The sequence below is a fragment of the Echiichthys vipera genome (assembly GCF_963691815.1).
Source record: "Echiichthys vipera genome assembly, chromosome: 22".
In the NCBI taxonomy this organism is placed as follows: Eukaryota; Metazoa; Chordata; class Actinopteri; order Perciformes; family Trachinidae; genus Echiichthys; species Echiichthys vipera.
The window spans coordinates 5628762-5650860 of NC_139847.1; the positions used below are offsets into that span (position 1 = coordinate 5628762).

At 41.6% G+C, this 22099-nt stretch overlaps 1 protein-coding gene across 1 annotated transcript in view; it reads right to left on the reverse strand.

Annotated features, from left to right (window-relative positions):
• Window positions 1-666: 666 nt before the first annotated feature.
• Window positions 667-22099, reverse strand: part of pea15 (proliferation and apoptosis adaptor protein 15) — a 55256-nt gene continuing 33823 nt past the window's right edge. The window contains exons 2-4 of the mRNA XM_083937037.1: window positions 10442-10616; window positions 10186-10341; window positions 667-9047 (exon numbers count right to left, since the gene is read on the reverse strand). Coding sequence (XP_083793163.1) covers window positions 8983-9047; window positions 10186-10341; window positions 10442-10613 — 393 coding nt within the window. The 5' untranslated portion in view covers window positions 10614-10616 and the 3' untranslated portion in view covers window positions 667-8982. The remainder of the gene's footprint in view (window positions 9048-10185; window positions 10342-10441; window positions 10617-22099) is intronic.

Below are 22099 nucleotides of genomic sequence, written 5' to 3' on the forward strand. Positions count from 1 at the left end.
GACAGTATATGGCAGAAAAAGCAGGAATACTGAATATGAACATGAATGGGGAATTATGCATGAGTCATATTTTTTAATCTCATGTACCCAGTACCTAACCTGACTGCTTCCGTCTAGCTCCATCATCCATCTGGGATCGCTCTATAGGAGAGTTGTTTCAGGAGGCCTTATCAAAAATCCTTGCGTATGATTGGATAAACCACTTGTCCGTCATCTTTATCGACGTGCTACTTAAACCACTCACATCGAAACCAACCCATGACGCTGATGAGAGCAACTCGGGGAAAACCAAAACAGCCGACATCTTGGATATAGCAGCAGTGCAATCAGTGCAATGTCAGTAAATGATCAATGTCGTCTGTGCAATGGAAATTTGCGGATAAAAGGCAACTTTGCGCACAGCAAACTTGCTCGATGTGAGCCGCCATTGCTGTATGAATCAAAACAGTTGCTTCTCCGTTGTCACATCTATAAAAATCCCGCCCAGGGGTCCTGATTGGCTCAACTATTTTTTTCACTGGTCCCCAAATCCCTCCTCTGTGGAGCGGTCCCAGATGGATGAGTGCAGCTAGGCGAAACAAAATTCCTCTGGCGAGATTCAGGTTAACCAGTACCCCCATTTGAGAAACACTGCTCTAAACCACACTTGAAAGAAAGCACACAGTATAGGTTAGCAAATATATTTTAATATATAATATTTATATTCATTTTAGCACAATGACAAAATGGCATAATTTCAGTTCAGTCTCATTTAAATCATGACAAAAAGCCACACCTTTATATTTGTTTGAATAACACATCATCTCATATTTTGTTGCAGTCATTGCAAAATAAATCCTGAAGTACTTCTTGCCCCATGAGAGGAAAACCTTAGAAGTTTCTAACAGCACTGAGCCCATGGCATCCAACGGGGTTATTTTACGAGCTGTGTGCGAAAATGTAAAAGTGGATGTTATGGCGCTCTTCACTGCGTTGTTAAGTGCAGCGTCACATCCCCTAAAACCAGGTCAGGTTCTTTGTCACTGAGACAGAACCCTAAACACTCCATCGACTTAAACCAAATTCGACTGTGTGCACATTATCTAACAGCCGTAAATCTGTATGACCACGCTTGTTTAAGAGTAGTTATTCTTGACTGACATGATGGACCGGGTTGGGAAAACAAAATCACAACAACACCTGTCACTTGCTACACCCTTTGAGAACAAAGGACAGTACAAATAAGAAGCAGACTACGAGGGAAAACATCGCACTGACTGGATCTCAAGGCAGTGACGCACAGGGCAACTCTCAGTGCCCAAGAATTAAACTCAGCAATGTTACTTAAACCAAATCAATGCTCTCCTGAATGCTGCCCATCTGCGCTAATGAAACAAAACTGTCAAAAGGGAAGTTAGCAGCTGTACGTTTCAAAATCACAGATGTGTTCACCCTCAAAATATTATCGACTGTATACTGTTAACTCTTTATTTGACTGTTCAAGTCCTGTCCGATGCCTCGGTAAAGACCTCCTCTAACCTACAACCCATGCCTAGGGAAGTTGTTAGGTGCCTATGACTGATAACTATAACGACACCACAGGATTTAATTTTTCAGCTTTACAGTACGTTAAACCTCAAGCTACAGAGATTAGATTAGCATTGAAACACAACACCTTAAAATATCCTCTATTGTCCACTGCTTACGCACACAACGTCAGAAAATCTCTGATCGAGCCACACATGTTAATGTGACCGTCGGAAATAAAGATTGTTCACTACATACATGACAAGACACTGTTAAACGTCAAGCGCGGCATGATTTCAAGCCCGTCCGCCTCGGCGCTTTGCAACTGAATCAAGTTGGCACTACAACGTGAAAGCTTGTTTTTGTGTGTGCGTGAAATGTAAACTTTTATTTGACAAAATGAAAAAAAAACAGATTTTGTTTTTTTTGTTACAGTGCAGCTCTAGAGAAATCAAAGTATGTGCGGTTTAAGAAGCTTGTACACAATATTCAGGAGCTTGATGCGACTCACACACTTCTCGTGGTGTTTAAAAGGTGCAAAGGAAAAACATAAAATCTTTGCTGCACAACTTCTAATGAACTCTGACCGGACATTCAGCATTCCTAACATTAACACACCTAATGATCACTGACTACATCTCACGACTGTACAGCATTCTTGTGCAAGACCGGCCACAACCAAAAACGATAATGAAGATGCGGAGGGGGGGAATCGTGTAGCCAGAAATGTTTACTCAAGTATGAACCTACATATATCTCTCTGCTCACACCTCAAACAACAACCCCCAGACTATTCTTCACTACTAACACTACCCTACCTAGCACTTAGTTACCTCTTCACTCTACCACTTCATCCATGCGCCCTTTAACCATTCAGTGACACCTTACTTTGAAAAAAACTAAATAAAACTATGGAACCTCAAATGTTAAATATTGAATAGATAAACAGTACATTATAAAAAAGTGAATACGTTGTGTAAATAGCCTATAAATGAAAACATAAATTGTGAAGGAATTAAAGAAATGTATTAAAGCTCAACTTCATTATTATTAAATGTTACTTCATCACTCTTATTTTCATATTACCAAAGTTTTATTTGATTTCACTTTAGAAATATTTAATTAAAAAATACCGACCTCTCTTAAGCCGGTAAGCACAACAAATGCTACCAATACCCCGTTAGCTTGTGTTAGCTAGAGCAAGAACAATGCAGAAACAATTCTGATTGAACCAACTAAAAAACACAGTACACAGACACAGTAACTTTGAATTAGCTTAACATGGCTGCACATGCTACCTACCTAGCTAGGCGGGTTGTTTAGCAGCATTCACTCGCTCCAATTGGCTAAAGCAACCACAGATTGTGTTGTTTTGCTCTTATAGCTAGTTAGCTGGCTAGCTGGCATGTGCAGTCTTCTTAAGCTAAATTAAAAGTTAGTGTCATTGCATTTGTAGCTACTGCGTATATTTACGGTTTGGTAAGAATCAGAACTACTTTGATATGCTTTTGCGCAAGCTAACAGGAGCCAACTGGTTAAATTTGATAGCAGTTGTTGAGTGACCCTGCCTAACAACATTTGTTGAGTTGAGGATGTGACAATTAATTTTATAATAACTTATTTATTTAATATTGAACTCTTTAGGGCTCCATACAGAACTGCCTATTGTTTAGATAATTGAGGGTTGTCATTTGCCTGATATTACACCCAACAGATGTTTTGTTTTGTTTTTTAACAATAGTAAATATTTTGCATGAAAACACTGCTAACTATCTGGAAATAAAGACTGCACTCAAATCAGGGGTCAACCTTTCTTAAACTCTCTGCAGGCACAGTTAGCGACCTATTTTAAGACTCTATACTCTTCAAATTTCCTGCTCGGTGCAATATGCAAGTGACAACATGTCACATAAGAACAAAATGGCAGATTATGACTTTGACTGCTTTTATCTTTTGTCATGATTTGGAAACTCTCTGAATAAAATCATTTTATGAGCAGTGACCACAACACATCTGATCAAATACGACACAGTAAAACAGAATATGTTACATATCAGTAAATACAATGAAATGAATATCACTTTTTTTGTTGAATATTGGTGTTGATGCATGGTCTGCAGAACATTAGATAAGCAACAAGTTTTCATCCCCTTGATTTGTTTCCAGTTAGTTAAACAAAATCAGGATACGTAAAAACAACAATACATAGGCATTAAATAAATTAATCAAGTTCAAAACAAACACAGTGATATATATTCAAAATACATATTTACAACCTAATTAAATGAAAAAAAAAAAACACAGTCTTGTCCTCAAGGAAAAATGATACTCTTTGAATGAATTTTAATTGACAGTTAGCATTACATGCTTAAAACCTTCACACAATATCTGCCTTTTCATTTATTACGTCATCATGTCTTGGTTATAATCAGGTTTTCACCATAAATGAATATAAGTAGATTTATACTTTTGCAGCATTTACTAAGTTGATATGTACTTTGTACACGGAAATCCAAATTTGACATCATTTGTGACTGATATGTTGATATATTATGTGCCGATTGGCTACTGAGGAAAACGTGTAGAAAGGCCAAACATATAATCCACCTGGTGATGAAGTCAGAGGGGCAGCACAGCCACATTTGGATGCTGACAGAAATTGTAACACTGCAATGAATACACTGCTAACCAGGAGCATCTAGAGCATCACACAACAGAGTTGGATTTTTTTTCCTTTTTTGATGTTTACAGATATTGCATGGACAAACTACTGACAAACTACCACACAATTCAACTGTTAACATGAGTCCATTGCCTACTGAAGTTCTGAGAGAGAAAAAGAAAATAAACGTCACTTGGTCACATACATCTAAATTCACAAGTTGCTATTCAGAAAGCACTTCAAATAAAAATAAAAGGAAAAAAAACAACCCAAATCCTCCCTGGCTGATATTTTGTACAAAATCTAACATTTATGGCCAATAATCACATCCATTTTAACGCTGGGAAAGACCATTACCCACAGGTCATAGCAGTAAACTGCCTCCCTTTGCCTGACAAAATGCTTTCAGTGCAGCTCAGTGATAAATGCAGTGGTCCCACTTTGTGTTCACTAGGCTCCATCTATAGGAGGACAGCTACCGCTTCACTTTGGGTCAGGCCGAGAGAGGGCTGGACTGGACACGAAGGGAAAATTCACCCAGAAATACTTTAACACCGTAATATATTACCAATCTGAAAAGATCAATGCATACACTGTATCAGGGTGTATTTTATGGCGTAATGAAATTTTGCAATTTTTGGTAAGACATTAGGAAACACCAACGTTAATATCTCCTCATATTACTGTTAAAAGTCGGTGCGAAGCTACAAAATTATAATTTTAAAAGAAGCCCTTTCTCTTTGATTCTAAGGGACAGAAACTTAAGGGTTGATGTTGTGGAAGAATAAAGCAAAAAATGTTACAGAACTCAGAAGTGGTTTCACACATAAACAGGACAAAGAGTTAGAGAGCTAGCGGTTCAATGAGGCGGCAAAGTGGTGCCATGCTAGCAACAGTGAACACCACTAGTGACTGGAACTACCAGCTCCCCCACCAGCAACAGTCCACCAGATGAATCACGTCAAGCGGCAGAAGTCAGTTTTCCTCTTTAGCATTTAGCTTAGTGCAGCGTCATTAAAACGGCAGCGTGACGTTGTCCGATTTTAATAAAACAAGATGGCGATGGCCAAAATGCTTCAGGCTGATGCCAAATCTCCTGACTACGCAGTAGCTGTGTGTCCGTCTCTATTATACAGTCTATGGTCAACACACAGATGGTTATTTGAACTTCTAAATTATAACCTGACCAAGTAAAACGGTATAACCCTAAGCCTAAGTCTTTATCTGACTTTATCCTGAACCCTTCATAGCTAACGTTAGCCAGCTGCTAATTTACAGGTTGATGCTTGCGTAGTAGGCCCATGCAAGTTTTGTTTGGTGAGTCGTTCAAGTACGATCTAGCATCTACCGCCATGAATCTCGGTACCAGATTTCATGGCAATCAGTCTAAAAGTTGTTGAAACATTTTACACTGAACAGTAAATGTCAAACTGTTGGTGGCGCTAGAGGAAATGTCCGCGATCACCAAAGTAATCAGGATTCATCCTCTGGTGACCATGACTTTGTCTTCCAAACTCCATACCAATCAATCCAATAGTTGTTTATAGATGATACATTGATGTAATAGATCTTTTGTATATTAAAACAGCATATATAAGAGTGTTAAAGTATTTACGGGTGGAGTATTCCTTTAACAGGGCAACACACATCTTGATCTGACCTAGATTAACTGGATGTATTATGCAAAGGAACATGCCCTCTAGTTTGTAAACTATCAAACCTCCCCATACGATTGCAGGCATTAAAGGACTATTGGATGTTTTAGTAACTTTAGGACTTTGCTTGCAAAAGAGCGGAGTTCTACAGTATTGTTGGTCTAACAGTTTCCCCCCCTTACTACCCCCTTTTCAACAATGAACATTGGGTAACAAGCATTTATTTTATTTTCCTGAAACTGCACACTTTAAATTCCTCTTATCAAGTTCCAGCCAGCACATCCATCATGCAGATTCAATAACAAGAACGTCAGGATCCTGTCAAACACCCAATTAAAGAGTTCAGTCCTTTAAATTAAGTGATTTGTTGGGAGGATATGTTACAGTGCAGTTTTCCTACATACATAAATGCATAGGATACAAATCAGTCAACACTACAATATACGGCGAGCAATACAAAAGAAAGAAGAAAGAAAAACAGATCACGGAAACTGATCGAAATAAAAGTCTTGGTCGTTGGCACTGGGGTTGGAGTGGAGCAGGGCTGGGAGAAATGACTAGTCGTACACTGATAGTTTTTTATGTTGCAGTTCATATTTTTGATCCTACAGCTTTGATAACAACAACAACGGGGCAGAAATAGACCCACAGACATTCTGTACACAGCCAACACTGAAGTCCTTAGCAAATTTCAGAATAAAAGCACTCTCGTTAAAAGCGAGAGTCGTTTTGATTAACGTGTCGTGTGTGTCGCCGTCTGTCACACACAATCTCTCACAGTTGTGATTTTTTTTTTTTTACGGGGTAAACAAAACGTCCGCTAAGGCTTCGACGTGGGGGAAAAGTAGACACAGTGTTCAAAAGAGCAGTTATTATCATTTAGTTTCAACAGTCTTGCTAGCTATTATGTTGGTGCATGGCGTTAATGGCATAGTCAGCGGGTAATGAGCCTTGGTGTTCGTTAAAGATCTTTGTCACAATCTATTTTATGTACAGTTTATTAAAAGGATATGTTTTATTATCACATGCCATGTTTTCTTTGACATTATCACTTTGATCTGCACTTCCTTTTTCTGTTTCCACACGCCTTAGTTTCGCCTCTCGTACAGTTAAAATTCACTGGTCAGTCATTTCCTGTGCAACCAATGGAATGGCAACAAAGGGGTGAAATAAAGTTTAGTGTTAGTCTTCTTTACGTGTCACGTAACGCAACATTTTCACACGGTAAATATAATATCCAATATGATTTCTCAAAATATACTTGTGTTCTCTAAGTAGATTTACTTTCAGTGTTGAATAGCTGAATAGTTCCAGATTAGATAAAATTAGGGCCTTTAGTTAAAAAACCACGCAGTAAACTGAACGTACAGTAGAAATTCGAGTGTCCTCTGCGGAAAACACACTGCAGGTCAATATATTATTTCTGCTATATTTTCATCTAATATATTATTTGTATATTTACATCTTTAACCAGCTCATACAACAGACTTTCATGCTAACGGGTCCCCCTGATGAAAAGAGAACCCATGGACGGGGAACATCCATAGTATAGAAATAACTGCGTTAACTTTCCCATCTAAATATTTAATTCTCTAAATAACTGCTATGATTATAAGCTAAAGGCAAATATTGGCTTTTCCTATGAAAATCAACTTTAAATATCTTCTTTTAAAATATTACTTTTTTTTTGCTCTGGAAACATGATAATCATCTGCGTAAGAGTAAAGGGAATGCATACAGATCCTCGAGCTGAGGAACAGTGACCGTCCTGTCCTTTAAGTTTGACCTAAGGTGAAGTTTCATATACGCCCGCCTCACGTCAACGTGGCCAAAAAAGGCAAGAAGATGGTAACTCCATAACTACAAGTATTTCTTATGAACCATACGGAATTTAAAGGAACAGTTTGACATTTTGGAGAGTTAGACGAGAGGATCGATACCACTTGGTTAGCTGAGCTGGTTATCTTAAAGTAGCTTAGCACAAAGACATGAATTTGGGAGGAAATTGCTAACCTGGCTCCATCCAAAGGTGACAAATTCTGTTTACCAGCATCTGCTTACCAGGGCGAGCCTTGTTTATTCATGCGAGCCCTAGTAAGCAGATTTTGAACAGAGCTAGCTGTTTCCTGTCTTTCTGCTAAGCTAGCTTACACTGAAATAACGTGTCAGTGGCTGTAGCTTCTTATTTAAAAAGACACATGAATGTGGTATCAATCAAATCTCCTTCCCTCCAAAAAACCCAAGTAAGCTTCCAAAATGTTGAATTATCCCTTTCACATTACAAACACACCTGAACTGTTAATGCAGCTACATGCTAAAACAAGCTACCTCACAGAAATGAACCCGATTAGTCTTGAATTTCTTTTTTTACTGAGTGTTAACTTCAGCTGCAGTTTTTGATAATGTAAACTATGTATTTACATGTTTTAGTCTTAAGTTTCAGTCTGTCAGTTTTGGCATTTTGGCTATTTTGAATGCTGAATTCTGTTCGTCATCGTTTTGTATCGATGGACATACAATTTGTACACAGCTTTGTTGTTTCCATGGTTACCTATTATGTTGTTAAGTTTTAAAGGCAGGGATTGCGGTTTCAAATTCTTAATGGGTGGATGTTTTCACGATAACAACCTTCACTGACACACACACGCACACACACACACACACGCACACACACACGCACACACACACACAGACGGTTGCATAAACACAGCATCCACAGACTAGTGTTCACAGATTAACAGATTACACTCATTCTGAACTGACCCACTCAGCATTTGAATCGAGGGTGGACTTTGTCTCTCTCTCTCTCTTTCTCTCTCTCTCTCCTCACACACATACGCTGTCGGCCCGTCTCCAGATTTCATCTTCTAATGTCTCTTTTTCCACAGCTTCACATCTCCCCTCAGCTTGGGAAGAGGCTGCATCGCTATGATCTGATTGGTTGCTTGGGCGGTGCCTGCCTGCGCGGCTCTGTGTCACGGCATGTGTTAGTGCAAGGAGGGCGTGTGGCTGGATGTGTGTGTGTGTTTGTGTGTGTGTGTGTGTGTATGGGGGGGAAGTGGGGGAGTGATGGGGTTGGTCAGAAACGGTTGGTCGGTTGATTGGAGTGCCAGGAGTGAAGAAATCAAGGTGCAAAGATCAGGGTTGCGCATCGCGAGCTCACACTTTTTTAGGGGGAGGGGCCAACTTGATGATCTCATCTTCAGAGGGCTGGCGGATGATGTCTTTGGGGGTAGAGAGAGAGAGAGAGAGAGAGAGAGAGAGAGAGAAATGATAAGAAACCTTTACTTCAAACAAAGAAAGGAGAGCCCGTCACTATGGACGAATCCAGCGAGCCTGTTGTGTGTTACGCCATCTAGCGGCAACACCATTACTGCGGTGGCGTCTCCCTCCAGTATGCGCGTGCTTGAGTGAGAGCTGTCTTAAAGAGTGCACCTTTACTACTTTTACCTGCACTTTATATCCAGCATTACTTTTGACAACGATGTCTAGGAAGCCGGGAAGAACTTGTGCAATTCTCTGCTGCTCCAACAGCATCGGGAAACTTCAACTTCAACGCCAACGACACAAACCTTTACCTCATGAAGAGCGCCCCTGTGCATCAAAAAATACAGGTAAAAGTAGAAAAGGTACACTTCTTATGCTCCCATTCAATCGTGCGCATACTGGAGGGAGGCGCCACCGCAGCAATGGCGGCTTGTTCACTTCCTGGTACCATGCCGGATTTGTCTATAGTCTGCTGCTTAAATACCTGACATGCAACTTAAAGTTACTATCCTTAAGAATTTCATCATAACATCACATCCTATTTTTGACAGTATTTATGGTTGGTACTTTTGCAGCATTAGCCATTATCTCTTGATATAGTTTCTCCATTGGAGTCAAATCTCCTCCAAAAGCATGGGGGGTTCACAGAAAATGATACATGCATGGAGCAAGGAGCACTTTTGTTGTAGAAAACACGCGTTTTTATCACTGATGTCAGCTGCCATAGCGAGCTGCTGGAGAAAGAGTTGCAGGCGACAGGCCTTGCTCACTTTACTGAATTATACATAAATATTTATGGTTTTTTTCATGGTAAAGAAACAATGTTTTACTGCTTTCTTATCCTGTTAATCATTTGACCCCCCTTTCAGAAGTATCTTGCTACCCTTTGTGGGGGTCCTGACACAATTAGGTCCACTGCGGAGAGGATGTTAAGGCAGTTTTCTGTTGATCCATTAGGGGGCAGAACTTGACTGGACCAGGAGCTGGTCTCTGGCCAATCGGAGTAACTTCTTTCACGTCAGAGATACCGAAATGCCCCAAATATTCTAACCCTCTAACTCTCTGTGTTCTAGAGATTAACTCATAGTGTGTTACCTTTGTATTTCTTGGCTGAGGGGATGCGCGTGAGCTTGGTGTCGATCTCGTCATCCTCAGAGATCTTGAGCACGGTGGTGCGGTACTCGATCACCCTCGTCAGCAGGTCCGGTCGCCGCGAAATCTCGAAGATGTGCTCGATGTACGACAGATTATCTGCATGAGAAACGTTATTACAAACGAAGGGACAAACTGCTCTTTTCATCGGGGCGGATAAAGTATCAGCGATTATCTGATTTCTGATTTGATATCTCACCTTGGGCCAGCTTGTCGTTCTTCTCCAGGTAGTTGAACCACTCCTTGGAGGAGGTGATGTTGTTGCTCTGGTCCTCAGGGATGTCCTCCTTGCAGGCAGACTTGAGCTGCTCCAAGTCTTCGTTGGTGATGTTTTCAGACAGGTCGCTGAGCAGAGAGCTGTACTCCGCCATGGTCTAGTCAGAGACAGAAAGAGTGGAAACATTTAGATATGCTGAATAAAACGATGCGAAAAGTAAACAGGACAACAGAAAATAAAGAGGAGGGGGAAAAAAACAAAGACAAATCTGACTGAAAATATCCTAATGGTGGTGCAAACAGCCCACCTACTTCCCAGACTCGAGCATGGAAAAGTTTGTAAGTCTAATGACAATAGCAGAGTCAGGGTGGGATCGGAAAAGACATCGACACTGAGAACAGATGATAGAAAACAGGTCAGGCCTTTCTCTCTTGTACCTGGAAAAGGAAATTGACTGAAAAGACAGGACAGGACAAGACAGGATCAAACTGTCTTGAATGTCCCAAAGGGGCATCTCTGCACTCAGTGAAGGACTTCAGTCCATCACAAGGTTATCCATTCATATTGCCACTTAATTAACTTACTGATCTGCAATGGTGCAGTGGTGATATTCATTGCAATGGTGATATTTGGTATATTCTTTGTCATCGACAGTAGATTTCCCATGAAAAGGCCCAAACTACTAACAAGTATTGGCTGTGTATCCAAAGCTTGAAGGAGCATGTTCCTTTGTAAGATAGACTTGTATCATTGGCTCTGCTCAACATTATTGTCCCTCTGAGGCTGTAGTAGGCTCTGTTTTAAAGCTGTTACACGTAAATGTGTTGTCTATATAATTAACAAAGTATAATTTAAGTAAACAGGTGATTTATTACAGCACTGCACACAATAGTTACTATTGCAGATAAAATAATAAATAAATGAAGCAGGTATTTGTCAAATTCAGCTTATTATGTGTGTTAGGCAAGTGTTTCCGTCATCAGTTTAAATTTCTCCGCTTACATAAAAAATATTTTCAGCAGGAAGGTAAACAGAATTTAAATTTGGAGAAAAAAATATATTGGATTGACTCTTAAAAAAGGTCAGAGAGGTGCTTCCCTTCTTTATAGGCATTCTCCTTGGACATAAATAGATCAGAGACGGCCCTGTGTGCATGCAAGATATTCAAATACACGTCAACATGGGCTTGTTTTCAGATTTAGACTCCAAATGGGAACAGTGGTTTGAGGATTCAGTACTTAAGCATGCAGCTGTTACAGATCAGGCTGAGATCGCAGGGTTTAGGTGATCCTCACACAGATAGGGTATTCGTTTCTGTGTGTGGGAGTGTGTGTGTGTTGGCATGCGAGCTGTTCCCAAACAGGCAGCCAGCGAGAAAAACACAAGAAACAAAACAAAAGAAAAACAGTGAAAGAGAGAGAGACAGAAAAACAGACGAGGAGGGATTCAGACGTGTTGAGAGTCCGTCTGCGTCAGTTTTAGAAGAAGTACAGAGTAACAGATCAAAACGCAGGCAGCTCATATCTCCGTTATTTACATATTTGGGTCATATTCGCATGCATCTTTATATCTGGATGATCCCAAACATCTGTGCCTATTACTGCAGATATATGATGTCATTTGTGCAGGAGTTATATAACATGCTTATACAAAATAGATTGAAATTAATTGGAAATAACCAGTTTGTAAGCAAAAATGTCCACTGGTTTTAAATTCTCCTCTGGTCCCAAATGCGATTCTAATTTTCTTCAGACAATTGCTTTGGGCTCCAGGAACTTTTTATATAAAATATGTTTCTATGAATGTTGATAGAGCAACGATTTTTCACAATTTAGTTTAAAAAACAACAAGAGACAATAAAAAGACTCTTCTAATGTCTTGTTCTGTCCAACCAACGGGACAAAAGCCAACTATACTCAGTTTACAATGATGATAGCACATATATTCACATTGGAGATGCTGTCATCAGAGAATATTTGGTATTTTCTCCACAATTTCCGCTTGAAAAACAAAGCAAAAATAGCAGCAGATTCTTTTTTTTATACTGTTGAAGACAATACTGGTGCTTGTGATGATATTTTAAGCGCATTGCCATGAAATCAGATGCTACAAAACAACAAAATAAATCAATAAAAAAGGATAAGCATGTGTCTTAAAGGCGCTCTACTACATTCAGAGCATTAATGCAGCAGCAAACTACTATTAGGTAAAGGTATGATGGGGTAATGGCGTCCTGAGCAGAGAAGGAAGTGATTAACAGTGATTAGCTCGGGGCAGTACGGTGAAGGCATTAAACAGCTTTTTTTTTAAAAGATTTTTTCCCCCCTGCAGTTTTCAAGACTTTTATGAGATAGGACGGACAGGAAATAGGGTCAGAGTGAGAGAGGGGGAGACATGTAGCAAAGGGTCTCAGGTTGGAGTCGAACCCGCGTCCTTTTAGCCTCTTTACATGGGGCGACTGCTCTAATCACTCAGCCCCCGGCCGCCCCCTAAAATGGCTTTTTTAACCAGTAATACTGCACAAAATAATACCAAACCTCTGCAGTAGCATGAGTCCTACAAATACAACAAAGCACCAATGGGCGTCTTCCTTTTGGATTGACTTTGGTAATCAACTTGACTTTACTATGAGAGGAGCTGGTACAGGGGCCAGTTGGTAAGTCTCTCACTCGCTAACAACGTTGTTGGTGCTTCAGGTGCTTCAGCCACATCCAGTTGTTAGCGACTCTCCCGGATTTCTCCGTTAATAGTTCATACACGAAAAACAACTGTCTCGATGGCTTATTTGATATATGGAAGTGCCTAAAAAGACCTTGGGATGATTTTGATGATTCAGCGAATATCAGTTTAATAAGTCGTCCAGAAAAAGGCGGAGACATAATGGGAAGCCAATGACATCATGGGATCCAGTGTCTCGCTCTGGGACACTTTGGCAACTTCGGGGAGCGATACAAGTCGCGGCTCTTCTGCTGTCTCTTCTCACCAAAACATAAATGTGCATCTGATCACACAAATCTCTCGTTTCTGTGTCACACACAGCAAGCCCCGAGCCCACCTCCCACCTCTCTCTCTCCACATCCCTGGCATCCGTGCAGCCGACGAGAGGCTGCCGCTCAATTCAGTGCATCAGGGGCACTGGCACGAAGCTCTGTCTGCCTCTGATCCAACCCCCACCCCCCTGTCTCATCACAGATAAACACGCTGTGCAGAAAGCCCAGAAGAGGCTCTGCTGTGATGAGCGCTGTGACCTATATAACGGAGCTGCTGTTACCTGCAGCTACCACCAGAGGGCCCCCGTTCGCCGTGCAGCTTAAGCATCTCATGGTGCAACAATGCTACGGACTCGAGAACGCTCCCAGGGACATATGGAGAGGAGGTGATGTTTTCTAGAAGAGCAGCGGACCCTGAAAATGTGATAGACAACATGATTTTATGAGACCAAAAGTTCCAAATCTGCATTTCCAGTGATCAGCTGGAATAAGTCCACATGAGTCTTTGAGGCAGCGTGTGATGTATGGGATGCAGCTGCAGTCCCAGAGGCTGATTTAAGGTCGTGATTTTTGTTTTGTCTGTTCTCTATTGGCTAATTGGTGGCATTTGGTTTGTCTGTTCTATGGTCTCAGCCTCAGGGCGAGAGCACAGCGATGACAGGGCGCTTTTACTGTGCGTGTGGTGTGTGTGTGTGTGTGTGTGAGTGTGAGTGTGTGTGTGTGTGAGTGTGTGTTGAGTCTTAAATGTCACATTCATCTCCTCTCTAACCACAGCAACTTGCCCAATCAACACAAAGCGTTGCGTGGGAGAGAGCAAGGATATGCACCTTAACTCAAGAGTTTGAATACTGTGTGTGTGTGTGTGTCTCTGTGTGTGTGTGTTTGTGTGTGTGTGTGTGTGTGTTTGCATGCACTCAAGTGAATGTGCGTTTCAACGCTTCCACTCACGAGCTTCTCAATTGTGTGTGACGGAGACTGAAAGAATGGATGTGTGTGTGTGTGTGTGTGTGTGTGTGTGTGTGTGTGTGTGTGTGTGAGTGTTTGCATGCACTCAAGTGAATGTGCGTTTCAACGCTTCCACTCACGAGCTTCTGAATTGTGTGTGACGGAGACTGAAAGAATGGATGTGTCTGTGTGTGTGTGTGTGCGTACGTGCGTGTAAGTGTGCGTGTGCGTGTGTGTGTGTGTGTGTGTCTGTGCCTCCTCTCTCGACCCAGGTCGCCCTGCCTGCTCTCTGTTTTGCACCACAATGGACTGCTGCTGCTTTTGTGTACTTTTCGAGGAGAAGGGGGAACAAAAAACAACAATGGACAGAGTGGCTACATTTAGTGTGTCTCTCTCCCACCACCTCGCTCACATCGCCGCCTCTCACTGCTGCTTTAACTCTTTCTCCACCACCAAACAAAGATCTTTTTCTTGAGATAGTCGTTAATGGTCACGCTTCAAAATGTGTGTTTGTGTTTATTTTTTTAATATTTATGGTTTATTTGCATTTTTACAACTTGTTCCATTCTCGTGTTTTCTTTGAGTTTCAGCTCTGACATTCAGTGATCATTTATTTTGGTGTTTCGGTGCAACACATCATGAGACTGTGGACGCTGTGTTCTGCCACTTGTACAGTATCTCATTAAAAAATGTAAAAAAAGTGAATTGTCATTTACAATAACTATGACAAACTTAATGACTGACAAAATAAAAATGGCTCTTGTTTCCCAGATGTGAGGATTTTGCTTCTTTCCTCATATAATATATTGTTATACCAAGTGCAACAGCAACTCCTCTGCAGCTGTTAAAAACAAATCAATATATCAAACGCTTTTGCCACGAAGACAAACATAGGCAGAAAAATATAGCACTGAGTGAAAACCTCTGTACTGTGTGATCATAGAGAGAGGCCACAGTCAGTTCCTTTTAGTACATACACAATAATATATGTCTCAGTGCCCCCAAATTAATATCAAGACTTTCACAAAGACGGATGAGGACAGCTAACGGGATGCTCGCATATGTGATACAAAGAGAGCGGAGGGGCAGTGTAACTTCCTTTTTGTGTGTTACAGTCACCATCATGTGGTGTCCAGAGGATGAGGCATTGAAGGACTACAGTCAGTGTTGTAAACAAACTCTATAAACTAATAAACTTAAATAACCTGGGATCGGTTCCAGCCCCCCCGCGACCCCGACAGGGACAAGCGGTTGAAGATGAATGAATGAAATGAATGAACCTGCGTAGAAATGTTGAATCTGTAAGCGAGGGGACTACATTTGGGTAGCGGAAGCGGCCCGAGTGATATTTACCAATCCCGTTAGAGCAGGCTTTGGTGTGGTGATGGAAATAAGAGATTCAGATTTTTCCTTTTCATTTAATTAAGCGCATTAATTTAGAACAGTTTAACCGGAACTACTTAGCAGGTGTCCTACATCACGTTTTAATGGACACCCAATCAGAACCAGAATCGATTATTCACCCAGATCGCAGTATAAGCATTTTAAAAATCCCTGTGCAACATTGTAGTCAAGCTCCAAGTACAAGAGTTTGTGAAATCCCCTCTCACTAACACTCCCTCCCTCCCTCCCTCCCCTACGCTCCCTCCGCTCCCCGGTCTCTCTGGGACGAGCCTGACACTGCTCCCATACATAGAGACCCACTGTGCTTCGCATTCTCATGAACACAAACATGCTTTTGTCCGCTCGTTCCTCTGTCTCTGTCTCTGCGGCCTGTGTGTATGTGTCTTTAAATGCGAGAGAGAGAGAGAGAGGGAGCCGTCACTGAAATTATAATTACAAGGTCAAATTCAGCTTTATATTATATTCTTCAAGGAGTCTGAACAATAAAAGATAACTCGACACAAAGAAGGAAAAAGGTTCTTGGGACGAGAGCAGACAAAATAAAAACAACAACCCAGGGAGACACTACTAATAGGTAAAGTCCCCTTGCATTACAAATATATCATCAGTGCTGTATGTGTTGGTTTAATATGGAGGTTTATTAGTGACAAAGTAAATTAATTTACGCTGTGATCTGTTTGCAAGGTAAACGTTTGCACTTGTTAAAGAGTTCACGCTCAAATCTTCTCTCACAGTGTTTTTTAGCAGTTTTGGGGCAACTTATCAACAACCTTTGGCTTCAACATGGATATACTGTTCAGGTCATTAACGGGGTAGCTCGGTATATACACTTTTTTTCTCGCTCGCAAGACTCAAGTTAAAATCTACATCACTCGCATTTCGGTTTGTTTGAACCTATGCCATCAGCTGGCTAGCTTAGCCTAGCTTAAAGACCATAAACAGAGGGAAATATCAAGCCTGGCTCTTTCCAAAAGGTAAAGAAATCCCCCAAAAAACAATGCAACTATAAAAAAAAGGTGCAAGCCAAACCTCGCAACCATCAATGAACTTGTCTAGATTGTCAGAAGCTTCCAATATGGGTGTTGATTAGTTTAGCTAGCTACATTGCTGCGACTCAACACTTTGTTTCTATTTTAAGCTGCAAAGCAAGTTAAAGGACTTTGGCTCAGCAAGGCAAAGCATGTGTGTGTGTGTGTGTGTGTGTGTGTGTGTGTGTGTGTGTTCCCTTTCAATCATTTAAATGGGAAATGCAGTTTACTGTTCATCTTGGCTGCAAATGTCTTCATGAAGGGCTTTCGAACATTTAAATACCAAAACAACAAACAGCCTGAATTACTTTTGCACTTGTTCCGTAGTTTCGTCGTTAATGAACTTCCATAGTCTTCGTGGTGTGAATGGATGCAGAGCAGCCTCCCTCCACTCCGTGACTAAACTGTTAACCCCCCACCGCCACATCCACCATAGTGTGATTTACATTGTGTAATCAGGCCATTATCCATCCAGACGAGACCCACTGTTCTCCCTTTAATGCTCTTTTCTCGCTCCTTTTTTACCCTCTCTCATCTCTTTTCCCGTTCCATGCTTTCTCCGGTGTCCGTCTTTATCTCCATGTCTGATTGCGAAGGGCTTTTATAAATGTGGAGCAGCATGCACGCACAGAATGCCGCCTTGTATTTAGAGACGAGACACAGCAGCAGTCGATCAATGTGTTCTATCAAGTACATGGCCGCAGTCCCCGAGGCGGTGTGTGCACCCATAAAGATAAGGATGTGGAAGACCTTGGTCCGAAAGCCGTGACAATGTCGGCAGAGTCCTGAAGCACTCAGAGAGATCAAATCCATTATTTTATTTCCCATAATACGCCTCATATTTCACAACACTTACACTATTCCCTTTTCATTTTTCGAGTGCAATGATAATCAACCTCCTGAGTGCTTCTCTTCTTTGCACACACACACGCACACACGCACACATGCACACACGCACACACACACACACACACACACACACACACACACACACACACACACACACACACACACACACACACACACACACACACACACACACACACACACACACACACACACATATATACCATGACCACCAAAACTCCATTCACCCTCCACACCAATGAGGTTGCCATGGAGACCAGGCCTGGCTTTGCCTTTAGGCCTGGAGACTGTTACCTAGCGACAGGGCAGAGACCGTCCTCCCTCCCCTCCTCACTTCACCTCGCACCATACACACACCCCTTTCAGAGTAAAAGCCCCAATAAGGAGGACTGACTACATTTGGTGTATTAACAAGTTTTGGTTCACAATAGAAACAAGGTGTGAACATTTCATATCACGACGATAGTGACCAAAATTCCCACTAGTGAAAATGTTAAAAAAAAAAGTAGTGATACGTAGTGACGGGCAAATGAGGCTTCATTAAAGGGAGCTTCGCCGGTGGGAACAATCTGTTTTGAAAGTGGGTCATGTAGGGAGTCGAAATGTGACATTTGGTGCCTTCTTGATCAAGAAAAGGCCGAAAGTGACTTCATGGCGCTTGTGGGTTGAAAACAACAACTCCCATAATGCACCTCGTCCTCGTCAGTGACAAGCACATCCTCTGCCCGGGCTGTAGCCGCCACAGTAGACGCCCCCCCCATCAGCTTTAGCTGTTAGTTGCTATATTACGGATGACGTAATGGACGTTACAAACATTAGATTCAAGCGTCAGATCTTGGAAATCCCCTTCTTTCATATCAGACTGAGTACCTTCCGCCATTGTCTTTACTTCACCAATGCCCGTTATCTTATCTTAGCTTAGCTTAGCTTCGTCAAAATGTAACATTTGGTGCCTTCTTATACGAGAAAAGGCAGAAAGTGACTTCATGGCGCTTGTGGGTTGAAAACAACAACTCCCATAATGCACCTCATCCTCGTCAGTGACAGGCACATCCTCTGCCCGGGCTGTAGCAGTCGCAGTAGAAATGCAAATGGGTAAAGTATTCCTTTAAGCCACATATGAACCATTTTCTTTATTCTCTGAGTCCACTAGATGGTGCTCTCTGTCCAAGGGTTGAGAGCTTATTCTTCAAACCAAGAGCTCCATCTAGTGGGCTCAAAAAGCACAACTACCAGTTCATGAAGCTCCATGAAGCCTCGTTTGCGCATCACTAGTGACACACATCAAGTCTTATATTGAAAACACAAATCAAATTAGCAGCACTATGCCCTTTTAGTTTGCATTTAAATAATAACATGGCCACACTTAACAGTTAACAGTGATATTACTTTCCACATGTTCTGCAGACAGGGTGAGGTTTCCCTCGGCACTCTGAATTTGAATGCAGTTTCATCATTGAACCGGTAAATATGTCATCCCTCGATACAATACACACAATATACAACATCCACAGAGGCACAAGTGAGTCCAGAAAGACATTATAAGACTCTGTGACAGTCATATGATCCATTTACATGCTTGCACAACTCTATTTCCTCCTGTCTCTTTATAGCAAAGCCATGCATAAACAGATACACACTCTCCACACACACACACACACACACACACACACACACACACACACACACACACACACACACACACACACACACACACACACACACACACACACACACACACACACACACACACACACACACACACACACACACACACACACAGAGTGCTGACCAACTGTGCTGGACTTGAGCATGGAGACAATACTTTGGATTTCACCATGGCAACCAAACCACCGGGACAGCAGCTCAAAAATCTCTCTAACAGAGATCTGGAAGGAGGAATAGACTCCGTCGTAGTGTTTTCTACACAATGTATCCAGACCTTGTGTCTGTGCCTGGTTTGTCTTTGGCAGCTCTTTCTTTGCTTTCCCTTGACTTGCTTTTTCGCTTCCCCTCACATATGGTCCCCTTGTCTTTGTCGCCGTTAGCCTTCACTCGTCTTTCTCAGCCTCCTCAAGGTCGCAGCTGTTTGTATTCACAATCTATCACTACACAGGTTCGAGTGAGCGATACTTTCCTCTCTGCATGTACTGGAAATGTAAGGGAATAATGCTCAATGGCTACATTGTTGACATTTCACACAACCATAGACTGTGGTTACAACCAACTCTTGGTTTCGATGAATTTGGAGATTATTTTCTCATTTAATACACCAGAAAAATATCATTACAGTTTTGTCAGAGCCGAAAGTGACACTCAAATTGCTTTTTTCCCCCCGACCAATCATTCAAAACACAAAGACGTTCAAATTACTCTCATATAAATGAAAGCAAAGCAGGAATACTTCATATTTGAGAAGCTGTAACCAGCAAGAAATTGGAGAAAAATGACTCAATATGACTCATGCTGCCAGCAATTACACTTTTCTTTTGAATCCCTGAATCGTTTTAGCTTTAACTACAGCGCCTGTTACCTTATCTTAGCTTAGCTTAGCTTCCAGGTAAGGCCGCGGATGGAACCAGTAAGAAATTGGAGAAAAATGACTCAATATGACTCATGCTGCCAGCGATTACATTTTATTTTGAATCCCCAAATCCATAACTACATCGAATAGAAATCTGATGATCATAACAATGAATGGATTAATTATCAAGTCTATGAAACGCTGAAAAACATCAAACGCGACAGAATTGAAACAGCTCGTTTCATCCGCGGAACAGTCCAGTCCGCGCAGATTTCAAATTTACGATATAAAAGCGGCACATTTGAGAAGCTAGAAATGGGAATGTGTTATTATAAGGTATTATATTTGTTTCAGCGCCGACAAAATGAGACAGCAGTTGAGACGACTGACGTCTTTTTCACATTCGGTTTAATGCTTTTTTTTTTTTAACATGACGAAAAAGTGTGAACCCTTCAGTCGACTTGTCCCCCGCCTGTCCCTCTGTCCTGTTCCTTCATGTTTTACTCGTTGAGTACAAGCAGTTGGTGTCCATTTCCTTCATTAAATCCCTCATTAAATACACCCTGACATTTTCACAAGCACCTATGCTCTCTTCCTCTCTCTCGCAGTACATTTTTCTCTTTCACTCAGATGGACCGGGAGGCGCAGTGTAGGAGTCCCACCCACTCTCCATCTTCAAATCTCCCATGAAACTCACCTCGACTTTAGCGAAAATCTGTTCGGCTGTTCTAAACCAGCAGAGCTCTTATTCCAAGAAACATAAATAAATGATAAAACACAACAAAACATTACATAATCACCTCATGAAATCTTTCATTCTGGCTATTTTGTCGCAGTTTGAGCTGGCATCTATTCCCCTTATATCTCATCTCTCCCTCTCTTTGTTATCTATATGTCTCGGAGCTCTAAACCTCCTTCCTCTCGGTCAGAACGCATCCTCCTCAGTCTCGCAGGAGCAGCAGGAGGTAAGGGATTTAGAGAGTGGGAGGCAGAAGAGCGCACGGTTGCAGGTCGAAGGGAATGTCCGCCTCCGAAAAATCTACTTCTCAGGTCAGAAGTCTCTTCCCACCCTTCCACCGATATCATCTTTGCATCACCGAGCGTGCCACTAATTGGCTTTTTCTTTCGAGCAGTTCGCGCTAACCCACATGGTCACACTCGCTCCCTTACGAAACCCATCAAATTCAGATCCCTTTACAACTTTCAACGGTCTCTTACTTCCAAATAGCTGAAGGGCCGCGTCCGTCAATCAGCAGAAAACGTAAGTTTGCCGTTGAAATCAATATTTTGCGTCATATCATTCATTTCTTTGTGTCTTTCTGAAGCTTTCCTGTTGCAACAGCGGTGGTGTACCAGATGACAACACCTTTTTACCTTTTTTTCCCATTACATTAATATTATCAAAGCCAGGACTTGATCTCTTTGAGTCCCATCAAATGTATCACGATTAAAGATACATTAATGTGATTGTGAGGTGAAATTAAATAGTGTAATCCCAACAAATACATAATAAATGCATAACTAATTATAGAAAGACTCTTGTTTGAGTCTGTGAATGTTCTCATTTGTCCAGGTCATCGTTACCCTCAAAGCAATTTCAGTCAAAAGCAACTGGACTTGGTTACTGGACTCCTGTTTGAGAAGTCTAAGTCTTGACAAGATCTGAACCCATGTCTACTAATTGCAAGTCATCAAACTTCCTGTTGGTTACTAGAGGACAGTGTTTACACTCCGGGTTCAGGCAGCAAATACACAGAATGCAACATCAAATAATGCAAATCAGATGCTGTATGCCCTCTACTCTGTTTCCCTACTTGTAAACCAATCTGACTCTGGCTCTCAAACAACAGTGGGGCATTGATCACTGCTCCATGCCAGGGGT